Raw genomic sequence first — 17686 nt, forward strand, 5'->3', positions numbered from 1 at the left:
TTCTTTGAAGGTTACAACTAAAAACTTTGCATTGCACAAATAATTTCTGGTTGTCTAGTTGCAGGTATGTTTTGGAATGTAAGTTTTTATCATGAAATCGTTTGTTGTGTTGTTAAGACCTGCATACAAAAGCCATGGACAACCATCCTTGCATCTAACTCTAACCTTTTTTGGTTCATTCACCCATTTCTCCACTGGAACCTTCTTTTTTACTGCATATTTAGTCACAACACTTCTAAATTCATTCACATCTTTAAACATCATACCCAACTGCCAAAAAACTTCCTTTATAGTTGGGTCATGAATGATTTTCTAGGCTGTTGTCCTTTTTTTTCTTGACAACTTAACAGATCTTGCCCTACCAGATGCAAGCACATCATGTTCTTCATCACCACAACAATCATCTTCATCTAACTCAAAACTCCCCTCATCAAAACTTGCAAAGTACGGCTCATCACCTCCCAGCTTTCTTTATGACTTACTTTACCTGTTTCAGTGTTATCAAACCCTAGATCTGGTCCTGCTTCACCTACTGGTACCTCTGCATTGTCAGCTGGTACTCTCTCATTTCTTTTCCTCATTTGAAACTTTCTCTTTTTAGCTTTTACCTCCCTAACCTTCTCATGTACATCACTACCATACTTCTCCCCATCATCATCTCCAACTAATTCTCCTTCTGAATCAACACTATCCTCAGTAGAGTAATCAGAACCATCTACTTCTTCTTTTGAAAAATCACTTCCAGCAGGACCAATATCTATATCATCAACTGCAGCAGCACTAGGTGAAGCAACACTAGCTACAACAGCACTAGGTGGAGCAGCAGAAGGTGCAACAACACTAGGTGCAGCAGTAGGTGCAGCAACACTAGGTGCAGCAGTAGATGTTGAAGCACTATATGCAATAGCACTATCTACAGTAGTGAAATGAGGTGTGGTAGTGCAAGGAGGTGAAGTTGAAAAAGAAGTAAAAGGGTCCTCCACATTTATATGGTCCTTACCTACCATAAAGTTAGGCCAATTATCAAAAGATGCACCAGATTTCTCCATATTCCCATGAATAACATTTTTTAAAAATATGGGAGGTCCACAACAATTGGTTTATCTACTAAATGCTTGACAAATACATCTACTTCATCCCCATCTTTCAAGGAACACATCATTTCAAAAATATTCATAGCATTATCCACATCTACCAAAATGCCACTATTAGGTGGTTTAATTAATACTAAAGGTGCATGTTGTGCTATATCCTAATTTTCTTATATAGTCTCTCAATTCAAAATATGACATCTTGTCGACATCAACATCTGAGAATTCTGTAATTTTTCCACCTTTATAAACGGGTTCCCCACTACTTAAATCTAAGACTCCATCATGGTACCATCTTAGAATAATCAAAGTAAAATCATTCATGTTTGACCTGATGACAATAAACACTCAAATAAGATAAAGTAGCATAGCAGATATATTATCGAAAATCAAGCATCAACAGACTTTAATACAACTACAACATGCTTAAACAATGAAGAAAAAACACAAATTTATATCACATTATGCGACTTAGATGAGAAAGATAAAAATTGATTACATGAAAATTGTTGTACTATGGTACAAATTGAACATCTACACAACAAAATAGTTACATGCACATGCTACTACACACAATTTATTGCTTAATTTTTCAAGTTAACAGTAAATCCTAAAAAAGTCCTAATTTTTAATCACCTCACTTAAACAATTATCAAAAACCCTAATTAGAGATGTCCTTAAGAACATAATATGCTGTTAATTGAAAACTTCGACAACATTTTAGCAAGACGCACAACTTAATTTTCACATAATAAGCAGTCACCATATGCTTAGGGCAAACCCTATTTAACAATTAAATATGTTTAGGGCAAAAATGAGTACCTCTACTAAATTGAACCAGCAATCAGATGCTTAATCTTCAAAAATCAACAAAACGTTATCAATAAGAGTAGATCCACACACCAAAATGGATAAAATTTGCATGTAATAATGGGAGAAAATTCGTGAAGGAAGAGAGAGGAGAGAAGAGGGAGGAAGTTGAAAGGGTGATAATGGGACCATATTACGTTTTAGGAGGGAAATGACATGAAAGGTGTGGGACCAGCTCGTGTAAATACGAAGGCATTATGATTTGGGTTATGTTGCCAGGTCAGCATTTGGAGGGTTAATAAATATATGAAAAAATAGATCAGAGAGGTGATACGACTCCCGTGAAAATTTAAGTGTGTAGATGGAATTTTGGGCAAAGGTTGAGGGTCTTTTGGCCATTTTCTCTTTTAATAAATTATTAAAATATGGTCAATAAAGTCGCATATCAAACATAACGTAACGATTCATATTTACGATACAATAATATTCAAGGAAAATCAATATCATCAATAAAGAAAAAGCAAAAAATTAGCACAAATCTATTTAGAAAAATTCATACGTAAATTTTTTTAAAAAGACCAAATTCAATAAAATAGTTAATTCAAGTGAAAGTAATTAAGAATTTTCATCAAAAAATTTAAGAATATATAAAATATATTTATATCCATCAATCATATTTATCAAAATATATTTATTCTATTCAATCGATTATGGTTAGATAAATTTATTTAGCTCGTGCTTGTAATATTTTTATTCAAATTTTAGAAGAATAACAATCATAATAATTAGTTTGTTGTTAATTAATTTATCAATTGAAGACATATAAATTATTCTCTCAACATTTGGTTGTATGTTAGTAGATAAATTAGTAGTTGAGTGATTTTGATAATTTTTAAAAGTTAAGAATATAAAATTATATTTAAAAAAGATTTTTCAAAAATCTAAAAAAAAATAAAAATGAAAAGATAGCTAAACAAAACTCCAACTCCAATTCTGAAAAAAAATAATTTTCCTCGCCAAACGGGATAACATCTCATCTTGATTTGAGTACAGATTTCTTTCCAAATCTTGATTTTTTCAGTAAATTCTACAAGTGGCTCTTAAAATCTGGAATTTTCTTTAAATTTTTGTGTTGTATAGCTCTGTATATTAGAAAATTGTTAGTAAATCAAGAAGTTTTGTACTATATTTCCTTTTGCTTGCTCTCGTTTTTTTTTTTTTCTCTTTGCGCTTGCATGAGTAATTGGGGTTAAGTGTCATCATTAAAATTATTTTTGGAGAATAAGAGTAGCTGATCTGAATCTTGGGTTCATTTGAGGTATCAGTACATTCATTTGCCGCGTAATGTTTTAATTTAGAGGTGATGTAAAGTCAGAGGTAAACTTAACTGTTCCCTGTCTGTGTTGCATAACACTGAGAGAGGACTCTTTGAATGACAATGCTTGAGCTTTTTGATTGTAGAACTGTTTTTTCCTCTTTATCTCCTGTTAAGAGACATATATTGCAATATATAAATCTTGACAATGACTTGGCATAAGTACAATCAACGTATGATCGATTTTGAAACGAATGTATGTTATCCATGTTGATTGAGCTAGTGTTACCAGTGAGTTGGAGCAAAAGCTCTGCTGGTAAAATGAATATGTTTTTGGATAGTGCATTTGCGACAGTTAGAGTTTATTGTTGGTAACTTGGTACTTAGTTTGAATCCTATGAAATAGTTGTTAGTTTCATAGGTTGTATACCTTCTCACACACACATTTAGCACACCGTCTCCAGAAAGGCCAACACGAATGGCCTATTTTTGTCCCTTCACTTGTGTGCAAATATATGCAATAGAGTAAATGCTTAGATTTTATGCAACTACTTGTGCAGCAAAGGAGGCAAACCACCTACGACAAAGCTCTCTGATCGTAGGGCATATAAACGACAGAAGCATACAACGATGAATGCTGCAGCTGATTTTCTAGGTAATGTAACAGCTGGCTTGATTATTATAGTTGCTGGATGGCTATCTGCATTGTTATTGATTTTTATTGTTATATATCTCTTAGTTGGTTCAGATGATGGCCGTGAAAAGCTACTGGCTGCTGCAAGTGCTGTTGCTAACACTGGTACACTATCCGCTACAATGCTTTTCTAGCTTTCTGTGAAAGGAACTTCTTTTTTGGCACTAATTGAACCACTGCTATTTACTTATATATTGATCGTTTCATTAAAAAAAAAATGTTATTAGTGATCCTGTTTCTATTGCAGCTCAAGCCCTTTCGAGCTCATTCTGGAAGCAAATGGAGCAACTTTTTCATTTTATATCTGAAATAGACACGACAGTTCTGAGGCAGCAGGTGAAAAGTCTTCTTTGTTAGACTTGTCTATTAATCTACCTATGCGCTTATGAGCAGCTCGTCTTCTTTTTGAAACTCGTGTTTGATATACTTAAGGAGCAACTTTTTGGGGTGTTATTAATGATTTACGCGGGATGGAATCATTTAGGATGTTTAAGCACTGCTACATTTACCAAGAAGATATCATCATATACATATTAAGGCTTCATAGTATTTACATGCATTCACGAACAAACTGAAAAGATAACAAGCATAACTTGAGGCTAAAATCTGCTTGTATATATAAAACTTAATTATGTCCAGAAAAACATTCACTGAAATGCATCGATTCGATTTGCGACCTGATGAAATGAACTTGGCAAGTGCTATTTCTGCTTGTTCTCAGCTGGGAGATCTAAAGTTTGGTTCTTGGATTGAGTCATTCATTCATGAAACTGGAATTCAACTGGATGACTACTTGACCATCAGTTTGATCGACCTTTATGCAAAATGTGGAAGTATTGATAAAGCTTACAAGCTGTTCCGCGGCTTGAAAAAGAAAGATTTGGCAGGATATACTGCCATGATACTGTGATGTGGAATAAATGGTAGGGCTAATGATGCCATCGTGTTGTTCGACGAGATGATGAATGCTGAAACACAATTTGCTTCAATAGAAAATTACTTGATGAAGATCGCCCTTAATTGGAGGTATGTTTTCATTTCTAATGTACAGAATATAATCATAGTTCAAAATTATCGAGTTCAAAATAATGAGTTTGAAGTGTCTAACATTGTTGAATCTCATAGGTCTGCTTTACTGAATTTGATAGAACTCGCTGGTTTAACTTATCTTTGATTATTTGTCTGAAATTCTGGTTCGTATCGGGAAGCACTCCACTTCAACGAAAAGGTGTTTTGGTGGCAATTATATAGAGGCAATAGTAAACTGCCACTAATTCATTCACGGAAGACAAAACGTACCGGCCAATGAATATTATCCTGCAATAACTACATCGTTAGTGATAATTCGAGAGAATAGCCGGTAAAGGATGGATCAGGAGTTTTAATAAGCTTAATGCCCAATTATTAGATTGATGATGATGTAGCGGGAAGCATAATATATAGTTCTTTACAGGTACTTGAGGTTAATATGACAACATTTAATCAAACTAATCCATCTTCTCATATATTAGATCGAGCATATTCCTCACTTCCGCAACGACCTGATTTGCGTCTCATTCTGATGAGTGCTACTATTAACGATGGGTTGTTCTCCAAATACTTCAGAGATGCAGCCACGATTCATATACCGGTACTGCATTTTACTCTTATGTAAAGGCAAATCTAATATAATAGTCTGCGACTAAATTTCTTAGGCTTAATTTTCCAGGGTTTGACATATCCAGTGGCAGAGGTGTTTCTTGATAATGTTTAATGCTTTATTTGTTGTTCAGAATATATTGGATAATGTATACATGTTAGTTGCTTATAGATATATGCTTCTCTTCTTCTCACCCCACTCCATGTTACTTTTCTCTATGGAGTCAGTGGTTTCTGGCTTTGTTGCTACATATTGCGACAATTAATTTCCCCCTACGGTTTCTATTCGTATGATACAGCTATAGTATAGTCTTTTTAAAGGACCCGGGAAGGAAGGATTAGTATACATCCATCTTCTCAGTTGGGGTTCAAAATAGAACTGGAGGAGCAACGAAGTTCAGGTCTTCCAGCAATTTTTTGTCATCAGGCATAAGTATAAGAAGTTGAATAAGAAATGATGGGTCAGGTTGAAGGTTAAGTCTTATTTTAGTTTTACATCTTACTCATGAATTTTCTAACGTGTGTTTCCCCCATCTCCCCGAGAAAATTAAAAAAAGAAAAATAAAAGATAGGTGAGAGTCCAGTGCTTCCTAATGTTCTTCTGTTTCTTTATTGTTCCTTTCTATTTCTGCTAAGAAAGAGTGAAATTCTGACCCCTTTGAAAGCTAGCTCCTGCTTTGAATCTTCATCCCCACAATTCACTTAATGGAAAAGGCAAACTCAAAATGGGAATTCAGTCAACATACAGAGGAAAAAATGGATGTGTTACCCAAAAATCATCCAATGTTTGTCTTTCTAAGGATTGATGTTCCTTCTCTTCGTTCATATTCTTTTTTAAGTTGGAAAATTGGGACGGGGGTGGGGGGGGGCGTGGGTGGGTCGGTGTATTCCATTCTGTCAGTCTCCCAGTAAACCATTGTTTCTTTTATTCCAGCCATTCATTGCTGCTCCTTGTCTATTTGTCAGTGCTTATTAATTACAAGTAATGAAATACAGAACTTGAGCTGTGGTTTTTTTTTCGTTCATTCTAATTAGTGAGCTTACGTTGTTTATTTATGAATTGAAAGTTCTGATGTTTGTACTAACCTGCTATTGTGCATGAATAATTATCTTGTGGATGTTTCTCTCTCAAAAAAAAAAAAAAAAAAGACTTTACATGCAGGGGCGGATCCAGAATTTTCAGTGAGGGGTTCAATAGTATATATACGGACCAGTCGAAGGGGTTCAACCTCTATTATTTATACATAAAAAAAAGATTTACCGTGTAAAAATAGTATAATTTTCCGACGAAGGGGGTTCGGATGAACTCCTGGAATACATGTACATCCGCCACTATTTACATGGATTAACATGGTAAGTGAGAATTTTGAGATTGAGGTGTAGTTATTGATGTTATCACTAATCTAGATTATTATATAGTTTCTGCGTCTGAACAGCCAATACACGATGAGAGCTTTAAAATAGCTAAAAGTGTTCACAGTAGAGAAAGGGAACAAGGAGAGTGATTCAGTGAGATTAAAGTGATTAAGAGACTAATGGTTGATTCAAAGTTGAAAATTGTCATTTGGAGTGAATTAGGGTCCTTTTGATAGTTGCAGGCTTGCAGCGCTGCATGGCTCTGTGTTGGACATGGTGTTCGGCCAGTTGGATTTGGTCCAGGTCAAGTTTTAAGAAGCCAATTTCTAATCCATATGTCTGAAGCTGATTTTGAAGCGGCTAAACTTACAAAATTTATGAACTTCAGCTATGCCTCAAATAATGATTCTCAAATCAGCTATCTCTGCACACTTCCCCAATGAAAAATCTAAAATGATAAGATATTATTTCAGAATGACCAAGTTGGAATCCTACCAAGTTTACTATTTCATGTCCCCTTCAAATTAGGCCATCAACAGTTAAGTAGATTTTTCAAATGACAGTGGGACAAACATGTGTAGCCCACTCCCCTTAGGAAACTAGAGTTGGCTTACAAAGAAAGTGATATTAGGCCTTAGCCACCTTAGGTTCCTCTTCTCAAGAAGTATTTTAGCACATTGTCGTATTGCAAAAAAATAGTAGTAGTATTATATCAATTAATTAAAGGAGCTAGATGCTGTAGAATAATAGGAAACCCCTTCAGTGTGATTAGTAAGAGGTCCAAGAGAAGGGTGTAGTAAATGGCAAAGACATGAAGTAGCTTCTCTGGTCACGAGAGCCTGTCTTAAAAAAACTGAACGACCTTAACTTCTATATATTAAAGGTAATCGCCCATAATAAGTGGAATTAGTAAGCTGAATAATAAGTCAAATCAGGTACACTTGGTAATATAAATTTACATTGTCGGTGTATATAAGTTAAATCCTGATTGGACGTGTATTATTTTCATCTTCTTTTTTGTAAAAAGTGAACCACTCAATCAAGTTTGTGAACTTTACCCTTGTCCTAAGGTAAGAAAGCAATCTTGGATGATGAGGTAAAATAGCAAGTGTAGACATATGTTGCTCGAACTCTTCGAAAATGTAGACGGGCGTGGGTTGGATCCTTTAAAAGAGTCCACTTTTAAAGAATTTGGCACGAGTGAATATTAGTTTTGGAAATTCGGAGCAACATAGGTGTACACATAAAATATTCAAGTTTTGCTGCAATGATTTTCTAGGGATGGGAGGGGCATTATGTCCAGCCAAAATTTTATACTTTATTTACTTGTTTTGAAATTTATGGTGATGGAATCATACGTCAGAAGATCACTTGTTTTGGGATTAGAAGAATTTGGACCTTAGCTGGAGTAAGAAAGTTATTTTGCCATCTTGACTGTGGTCACATCATATTCTGGGGGAGTTAAGTTGGACCATTCAGTTTTATCAATTTGGAATGCTAAAATTGGCATATGTCCAAAATTTATAGCCTAGGATACTCCATTTCTTTATGTTCTATTCTGTTTTCTTTTATATTCCCTTTTTTCCTTTTTGAGATTGCAGCTTGGGTTAGAGTGAATGTATTTTGGAGTACAGTACATATATTTTTGTGATTCTTTTGTTTACTTCTTGAAGACAAGGCAATCTAAATAATTTGTCAGTATAGAAGAAAGGAAAGGATACAGATTTGATTTGATATATTATCCAATGTAGTGTGTGCTTTTTGATTTTTACCGTCTTATTTTCAACCTTATTCTACAACATGTCCAAACCTACAACATGTCCAAACTTAGAACCAAGGTCATAATTCAAGGGTACCACAACATATAAACTCAAAGAGGATGTACGTCACTGTGTTGGCGAGTATTTTATTCCAGTACGAGTTCAGAGTGTAGTACACAAATTGCCACGTAGAATGTTAGAGGAAAAATGAGCAAGAGTCAATAAGCGAGGGAAGTTTTTTAGTAGCCGTTTCGCCATGAAAATTAAAATTTTTTGAAATTGGAGTTGGAATTGTGTTTGATCATCTCTTTTTTTAATTTTTTTTTTACTTTTGAAAAAACTTTTTTAAATATGATTTTATACCCTAACTTTTACAAACTATTAAAATCACCCAACTAAAATTTACCTACTAATGGAAAAAGAACACAATTAGTCACTATTATAAAAATAATTACATATACATGGCCATATTTGATGAATTTCAATTATGACAGATATAATATTTACATTAATAGCCGTTTCTCATATTTGAAAATTTTAAATACGAATGTTATATTAACTGATCACTGCTTCTTATTTTTTAGGTAACAAATATTATCTTTCAAACAAATTTATTTTTTTAGAAATTTATTTAATTTATTTCCTTCATTTTCCGTTCCTAAAAAATAGGAAATGATGAGTTGTTATTAAATTTTAGGGTGCCGCTAATATATTTCTTTAATTTTTTTATACATGAAAGATTTTACTTTGTGTGAATAAATTATTTCTATGTAAAACATGTTTTGCATATTTATGGTATATTATATCATATACCATAAATATATAAACATACTTAGTATGTTTGTTTATACTTTGCATTTTTATATATGTGTGTATATGGTATATACATGGTATAAAGTTCATATATAACATACTTTGTATATTTACATTATAAATATGCTTTGTATGTTTCTTAATACTTTGTATATTTATATATGAGTATATGATAAATACATGTTATAAACTTTATATATAACATACTTTATATATTTCTATTATAAATATAATACTTTATATATTTATGGGTATAAATATAAATTAGCAGTAAAATAATGTCTTAAATAAGGGAGAAAATTAAATGAGGGATAAAAATAATGATGAGAGAGAAAAAGAGATATATACTCCCTCCGTCCCAAATTATGTGTCATTGTTTTCTTTTTAATCCATTCTAAAATAAGTGTCGCCTTTCCTTATTTGGCAACTTTTTAAAGGCACAATTACCCTTTTACCCTTATTGGTCCCACTTAATTAAAAAAAAAAGATATTGACACATTTTTTGATAAAGGATAATTTGGTAAACTTTATCAAGTCTTCCCTTATTTTTTAAACTCCGTGCCCGGTTAAATGACGACACATAAAATGGGACGGAGGAAGTATTAATTAGGATAGCATTAAGTTTGAAATTATAATTATCTTATTCTTTAAAACTGCTATATACGTAATATTGAAAAAGTAATGTTATAAGGAGAATTTTATGTAAAAATTTAAAAGATTAATAATAAGAAAAGTTAGAATTGGAGTTGGAAAATTGTGAAAACAACAAAAACCTGTTTTCCCTTTTCAGAAAAAATTTCAGAATTATTTTTTGAATTTTCATACTAAACACCACAATTTTCAACTCCGGAATTTTTTTTTGAAAAAAAGGGAAAAATTTCCATGGCCAAACGGGCCCTTAATAAAAAAGCACTTCTATGTTAAGTTTCGCTCAATTTACAAATGGATTTTCATTCTGATACCACAATAGCTTAGATTATTCGAACTTTTATTCTAATAACTATTGTGTTTTTCTTTGTTGAATAAAGATTTGTTTTATTATGACATTTTGATCTTCTTAACTAATTTAATCTTTAAATCTAATTTAACAGGTGTTTGATCGTAAATGCCCCAGAGATTGATCACAGCAGAAAAAATACATCGCCTACTGTAGAATTTATAAATATTATATGTGTCAATGTAAATAGACTACAGTCACTATCATATGTGAAAGTGAGCATCTCGTAGTATGTTATTTCAACGATTGTATAAAACATACATATCATTTTCATCAATTGATCCAATCTAACGAGATATTCCTTTACTGTTACATCTTCATTTTATATACTAAAAATTACACAAATACACAACTTATGTTTCCAATATTACAAAAAATCTCAACTCTCTAAACATATTACAAAAATCTCATCATATACACAGAATGCTATGTATATGTTGGCTATATTATGTATATTAATAGGGAGAGAGTAAAGTAATTAAAAAAGTGAGAGAGTGTAATTACTTCCAAAGGGGTTGGTATTTATGTTATTTATACTTTTATATATATTCTACTATATGCGTTGGCTCGTGCAACGCACGAACATACCTATCTAGTATATAAGTAAAGGTTTGGTAGTACCCACAAAAGACAAATTAGTATTACTACCAAACATTTGCGTATATATTAGTAGAAAATGAAAATAATAATAATAATAATAATAATAATAATAATAATAATATATAAAATATAGATATAGAAAAGAAATAATAATAGTATTAATTCTACTAATATTTTACTCTATATAATAATCATGAATAGGGACTAAAATGAGGAGCTTAGGGTCGTTTTTTAAAAATGACAATTAAGCTCCTCAAAGTTTTATTTATTATTATTTTGAGGATTTTTTTAGAATTACTTATATTGATTTAAAATTTATGTAAAAAATATTATACATTATAATAATTAATGTTAAAATATTTAAAAGGCATGATAAAAAAATTGATTGCTTCTCAATTTTTTTGCAGTGTTGCTTAAATTGAGATAACTATTTAAAAATGATATAAAAAAATACTATAAATAATAATAATTAACAACTTAAAAACTAAAATGGGGAGCTTAGGGTCGTTTTTTAAAAATGAAAATTACACTCCTCAAAGTTTCATTTATTATTTTTTGAGGACTAAAATAAGAGCTTAGGGTCATTTTTTAAAAATGACAATTAAGCTCCTCAAAGTTTCATTTATTATTATTTGATGATTTTTTAAAAATTACTTATTTTTATTTAAAATTTACATAAAAAAAAAATACTACACACTATAATAATTAATGTTAAAATATTTAAAAGGCATGATAAAAAATTGATTGCTTCTGAAATTTTTTGCATTGTTGCTTAGATTGGGATAACTATTTGAAAATGAGATAAAAAATAATATAAATAATAATAATTAACAATTTAAAAACTAAAATGAGGAGCTTAGGGTCGTTTCTTAGAAATGACAACCAAGCTCCTTAAAGTTTCATTTATTATTATTTGAGGATTTTTCTAGAATTACTTATATTTATTTTAAATATTTATTAAAAAATTATAAATTATAATAATTAATGTTAAAATATTTAAAAAGCATGATAAAAAAATTGATTGCTTCTCAAATTTTTTGCGCCGTTGCTTAAATTGGGATAACTATTTAAAAATAATATAAAAATACTATAAATAATAATAATTAACAGCTTAAAATATTTTTAAAACGTAAAAGTAAGAATGGCAGGAGGTTAGAATCAACTTTAAAAATGATAAATAAGCTCCTCAAATTTCCACTTGTATTTTCTTGATGAGCTTAGAGTCAGTTTTGGAAAATGGATAAGAGTGAATTATGAGCTTACGGTTGTTTTTTAAAAATGACAACTAAGCTTCTCAAAGTTCCATGTTTTATTATTTGAGGATTTTTTTAGAACTATTTGTATTTAATTTAAATTTACGTAAAAAATACTATACACAGTAATAATTTTTAACTATTTAAAAGGCACGATAAAAAAATTAATTGCTTCTCAATTTTTTTGCGATGTTGCTTAAATTGGGATAATTACTTGAATAATGTTAAAAATACTATGAATAATAATTAATAACTTAAAATATTTAAAAGATATTACTTTTATCTATATAATAAGAGTGACGAGAGGGAGTGTGCAGCTTTTGGGTGTCCTGCTTGTCGACCGTTTAGCTGCTTGCTCCATAATTTTACTATATCGCCCCTAATTAATTATTATATATATTCTACGTATTGAAAAATTAATAATATTTAATTGAAAAAAAGTAAAATAGACATTTATGACATATTTGCTTCAGTTGCTTCAACCATAATTTAATTATATCACCTCTAATCAATTATTATACGTCATCTAAGTATTAAAAAATTAATTTAAAAAATTATTATAGAATCATTTAAGTATTAAAAAGCTAATAATATTTAATGTTGAATTAACTTGACATCATCTATGAGGTCCACTTAATTTTTTTCCACAAATAATTTTTTATAATAATTTTGTTATAGCACTTCTAATTAGTTATTATAAATCATTTAAAACATGTCTACTTTGCTGCTTCAATCATGATTTTACTCTATCATCCCTAAGTAATTATTATGACAATCTAAATATCGTGCCACTTAAATTGAAATAAAAGTAAAAATATTATAAATCACAATAATTAAAAAAATTATTTAAGAAATATGATTGACTATCAACGCCAACATAGTTTGGACAAGGAGAATAACATATATTATTTGAATATTAATAAAACGTATTATAAATTGCAATAGTTAATAGCTTAAAATATATATAAAAAAAATCTATCATATATTTTAAAAAATACGTAAAAAAATACGACACATCACAATAATTGATAATTTTGAAAAATTTAAAGGTTAATCTGCCTGTTTTGACATAACTTCATAAGTCCTTTGCCTTGCCTTCATTTTTTTAATAACTTAAAAAATTTAAAAGATATAAAATATTTGGCTGACTCTCGAAATTATTCATTGTCACTTAATTTGTAATAGAAAAAAAGTATTAGAAATCACAGTAACTTAAAAGTTAAACCTTTTTAAAAATATAGTTGACTATCAGTACCACAAAATTTTGGACAAGGAGAGTAATAGAAAAAAAAAATAATCTGTTATATATTCTAAAAAAATAAATAAAAAAGACTATAGATCATAATAATTAACAACTTAAAGATTTAAAAGATATAAAATATTTGGTTGACTCTTAAAATTATATCAACGCCACTTAAATTGGAATAGTTAAAAATGTAATTGAATATCAACGTCACAAAAGTTTGGACAAGGAGAGTAACATGTACTATTTGAAAATTACATAAAAAGTATTATAAATTACAATAGTTAACAAGTTAAAGTATCTAAAAAAAAATATGTTACATAAAAACTTAATTCTTTTTAAAAAATATAAAATATTTGGTTGACTCTAGAAATTATATCTGTGCCACGTAAATTGAAATTTAAAAAGGTATTATAAATCTCAATAATTAAAAATTTAAATTATTCTAAAAATATAATCAACTATCGATGCCACAAAAGTTTGAACAAGTAGATTAATCTGTATTATTTAAAATTACATAAAAGGTATTATAAATTACAACAATTAACAATTTAAAATATCTAAAGCATATTAAAAATATGTTTGATTATCTAAATTTCATTTATATCACATGTGTGACTAAAAAATAACATATATTCACGGGCCTCGACATCTAGTACTATATATAAATGTGAGTTAGCACACAACACATGGTTGTCATGTGTGCTTGTTGGGATTGGTAGTTTGTTTAAGGGTATTTTAGATATTTTGCATTTTATTATCTTTAAAGTTGTTGTACTTAGATGCTGTATGAATGTGCTTCTTTTGTTTTGGACCATAAACCCAAGGATAGGTTAGGCTTATTACAAAAAAAGTTGTATTTCAGTTTTCTAGCAGTTAGGTCCCACTTATTTTTTGGGGTCTTTTCATTAACAGTTCCAATTTATTTATTTTTCAATTAGTTTTTCAATATATACATGGATCCTAATTAATTTGGTTTCTTATATGCGACCCACTTAAATTTTATAAATATTTTTATAACAATTTTAGTATACACTTCTAATTAGTTATTATAAGTCACTTAATAAATATCTGCTTTGTTGCTTCAATAGTGATATTTGGTTGACTCTCGAAATTATATCTGTGTCATTTAAATTGAAATAGAAGAAAAAAATATTATAAATTATAAAAATTTAAAACTTGAACTATTTTTAAAATATAATTAACTATCGATGCCACAAAATTTTAAATAAGGAGAGTATTATAAGTTATAATAGCTAAAATCTTAAAATATTAAATTATAATGCTAAAAAAAAATTATAAATTACAATAGCTAACAGCTTAAAAAATCTAAAAATATATTAAAAATATAATTGATTGTCTAAATTTTAAAGTAATTATTTTATTTTTACTTTTAAGTTGTTATATATTTGAAAACTGCATTAAAAAATATTATAAATTATAGTAATTATTAATTTAAATTATTTGAAGACATATACAAAGTTATGGTTGACTCGAAATTTTATCAGTGCAACATAAATTGAGATATATAATTTAAAAATTTTGTGAAAAGTAATATAAATCACAATAATGCAACATTAATTGGGATACATTATTTAAAAAATTCATGAAAAATAATATAAATCACAATAATTATCAATATAAAATATTTAAAAGATGTATAAAAAATATGCTTAACTTTTTAAATTTTGTCGATGTCATATTAATTGGGATAGAAGAATATTACTTGAAAATTACATAGAAAGTCGTATAAATCATAATATAATTAACAACTTAAAATATCTAAAACTATATATAACAAATTTGATTGACTTTATCAAATATTTTATCAGTGTCACATAAATTATAACAAAAAAAAACATATAGTATCCAAAAAATAACATATTGGGCCCGCCTCCAATATCTAGTGTATTTTTACAAGACAAATTAGTGGTAGTACCAAACCTTAACTTATATATTAGTAGAATTTTACTATATCACTCATAATTAATTATTATAAGTCATTTATGTATTAAAAAATTAATAATATTTAATAAAAAAAATTAAAATAGACATTTATGACATGTTTGCTTCAGCTACTTCGGTCATAATTTTACTATATCATCCTTAATTAATTATTATATCACTAATTAAATACTATAAGTCATTTACATTTTAAAAAATTAATAATATTTAATTAAAAAATAAAATAGATATTTATGACTATTTCAACTTTTTCAATCGTAATTTTACTGTACCATCATTAATTAATTATTATACAAATATTTTTATAGTAATTTTGTTATATCGCTTCTAATTAGTTAATACAAGTCACTTAAGTCATGTGTGCTTCATTGCTTTTATCGTGATTTTACTAGATCACTACTAATTAGTTATTATGATCGTTTAAGCATTGAAAAATTGATAATATTTCATAAAGAATGTAAAAGAGAGATAAAATGATATGTCAACATACAAAATTTGATTGACTATCGAAACTATATTAGTACACATAAATTAGAATGGGACAGAGCAAGACATAAAATAACATTTATTATTTGAAAATAAAATAAAAAGTATTATAAATCACAATAATTAAGAACTTAATATAAAAGTATATATGTAAAAGAAATTGACTGACCGTCGAAATTTTATCTGTGCCACATAAATTGAGATATGGAGAATATTCATTTATTATTGAAAAATGAAGTAAAAGACATACAAATCACATAATTAACAACTTAAGAACTTTAAAAAATATAAAATATTTGTCTGACTCTCGAAATTATACCACCAGCATTTAAATTTAAATAGAAGAAAAATATTATCAATCACAATAATTAAAAACATAAATAATTTTAATAATTTAAATTGAAATAAAAATAATATGAGCCATCAATATCTAATCTATCTATACAAAAATTGACAGAGGAACATGTACAGGAGCTATAAAAGTAAAATGGAGAAACTTTTTTTTACAATACCTGGTAACATAAAAAGGCAACACATGGATGATTATTCTCACTTAATGAATACACATGTCATCTACACATAAAATATTGGATGATAACTTAATTTAAAGTACCAAAAGTACTCTATAATATATATATAGAGAGAAAAGAAATAATATATAATATACATATAGAAAAGAAATAATAATGGTAGTAATTCTACTATCTACTATCTACTAATATATAAGTAAAGGTTTGGTAGTACCCGCAAAAGACAAATTAGTAGTACTACCAAACTTTTACTTATATATTAGTAGAAATAGAAACAATGATATTGTTTTTTCTTTTTAAAAATTGCAATGTCCTATATTTTGGGTTTATACTTTATTGTTTTCCAATAAATATAGTTTCTTATTGTAAGGAAGTACATATGTATGTCACAATTAAAATCTTTGTTTGTATCTCGAGATTTGGCAAAAAGAAATATAAGGAAGACTTTCAAAAATAGCTTAGGTTTCAGGAAAATAAGAGTGTTCTTAGCCTAACGTTCAAAATTATAATTTATAACCTTTTTTTCTTTTTTTTCTTCTTTTCTTTTCTTTCTTGTTTCCTTATTTCCCCCCTCTCTTGTGTCTCTTGCTTCTACTTCTCTTTCTTCTTTTTTTTCTTTCTCATTTTTTTGTTGTATTTTATATTTTTCTTATACTTTTGAAAAATATGATTACGTCGAATACAAGTCATGGATGATGACGGATCAATCATAATCGCTCATTATGTTAGTATTCACCATATTTTTTTTTACTTTTTATTTTGAAAAAATGCTTTCAAATATATCTAAACTTTGACGAAATTTGTTGTAACATGCATGAACTTTGCGGGAGTCCTATGACTTCCCTAGAACTCTGCAGGAGTCCTATGACCCCCTTAGACTATTTATTAGCGTATTTTATTGATATTTATTTGCACTAAATTCTTTTTTTAAAAAGAGTAAATAGTCTAAAGCCCCTTCAACCTTTATCCGAAATTTCAACTACACGCTCGAACTTTACGAGGGTCCTATCACACCCCTGAACTGTTTCAAAATGATATTATTACCTCCCTAAATGCTTACGAGGCAAAGTGAGTGTATTTCACTCTCCTTGAAGAATATATATATATATATATATATATATATATATATATATAT

The 17686-nt window shown here is 28.8% G+C and overlaps 1 protein-coding gene across 9 annotated transcripts; it reads left to right on the top strand.

Moving 5' to 3' along the window:
- The first annotated feature begins 2864 nt into the window (after nucleotides 1-2864).
- On the top strand, nucleotides 2865-10713 carry LOC107868019 (pentatricopeptide repeat-containing protein At4g22760-like). 9 transcript variants are annotated; one of them, XR_007055096.1, is made up of 7 exons: nucleotides 2958-3219; nucleotides 3777-3871; nucleotides 3956-4015; nucleotides 4158-4246; nucleotides 4632-4936; nucleotides 5422-5540; nucleotides 5619-5742. XR_007055096.1 is itself a non-coding variant. In XM_047411967.1 (5 exons), the coding sequence occupies exons 2-5, from the start codon at nucleotides 3847-3849 to the stop codon at nucleotides 4818-4820; spliced, it is 363 nt and encodes a 120-aa protein (XP_047267923.1). In that variant the 5' UTR covers nucleotides 2958-3219; nucleotides 3777-3846; the 3' UTR covers nucleotides 4821-5742. The 9 variants fall into 9 exon arrangements, 2 of the variants coding, with proteins under 2 accessions (XP_047267924.1, XP_047267923.1); XR_007055101.1 differs by lacking the exon at nucleotides 2958-3219 and adding an exon at nucleotides 2870-2948 and having other exon boundaries at nucleotides 5422-5742; XR_007055098.1 differs by lacking the exon at nucleotides 5619-5742 and adding an exon at nucleotides 10569-10713 and having other exon boundaries at nucleotides 2958-3871.
- Nucleotides 10714-17686: the final 6973 nt, after the last annotated feature.

This window comes from Capsicum annuum, chromosome 4 (genome assembly GCF_002878395.1).
Source record: "Capsicum annuum cultivar UCD-10X-F1 chromosome 4, UCD10Xv1.1, whole genome shotgun sequence".
Taxonomy (NCBI): domain Eukaryota; kingdom Viridiplantae; phylum Streptophyta; class Magnoliopsida; order Solanales; family Solanaceae; genus Capsicum; species Capsicum annuum.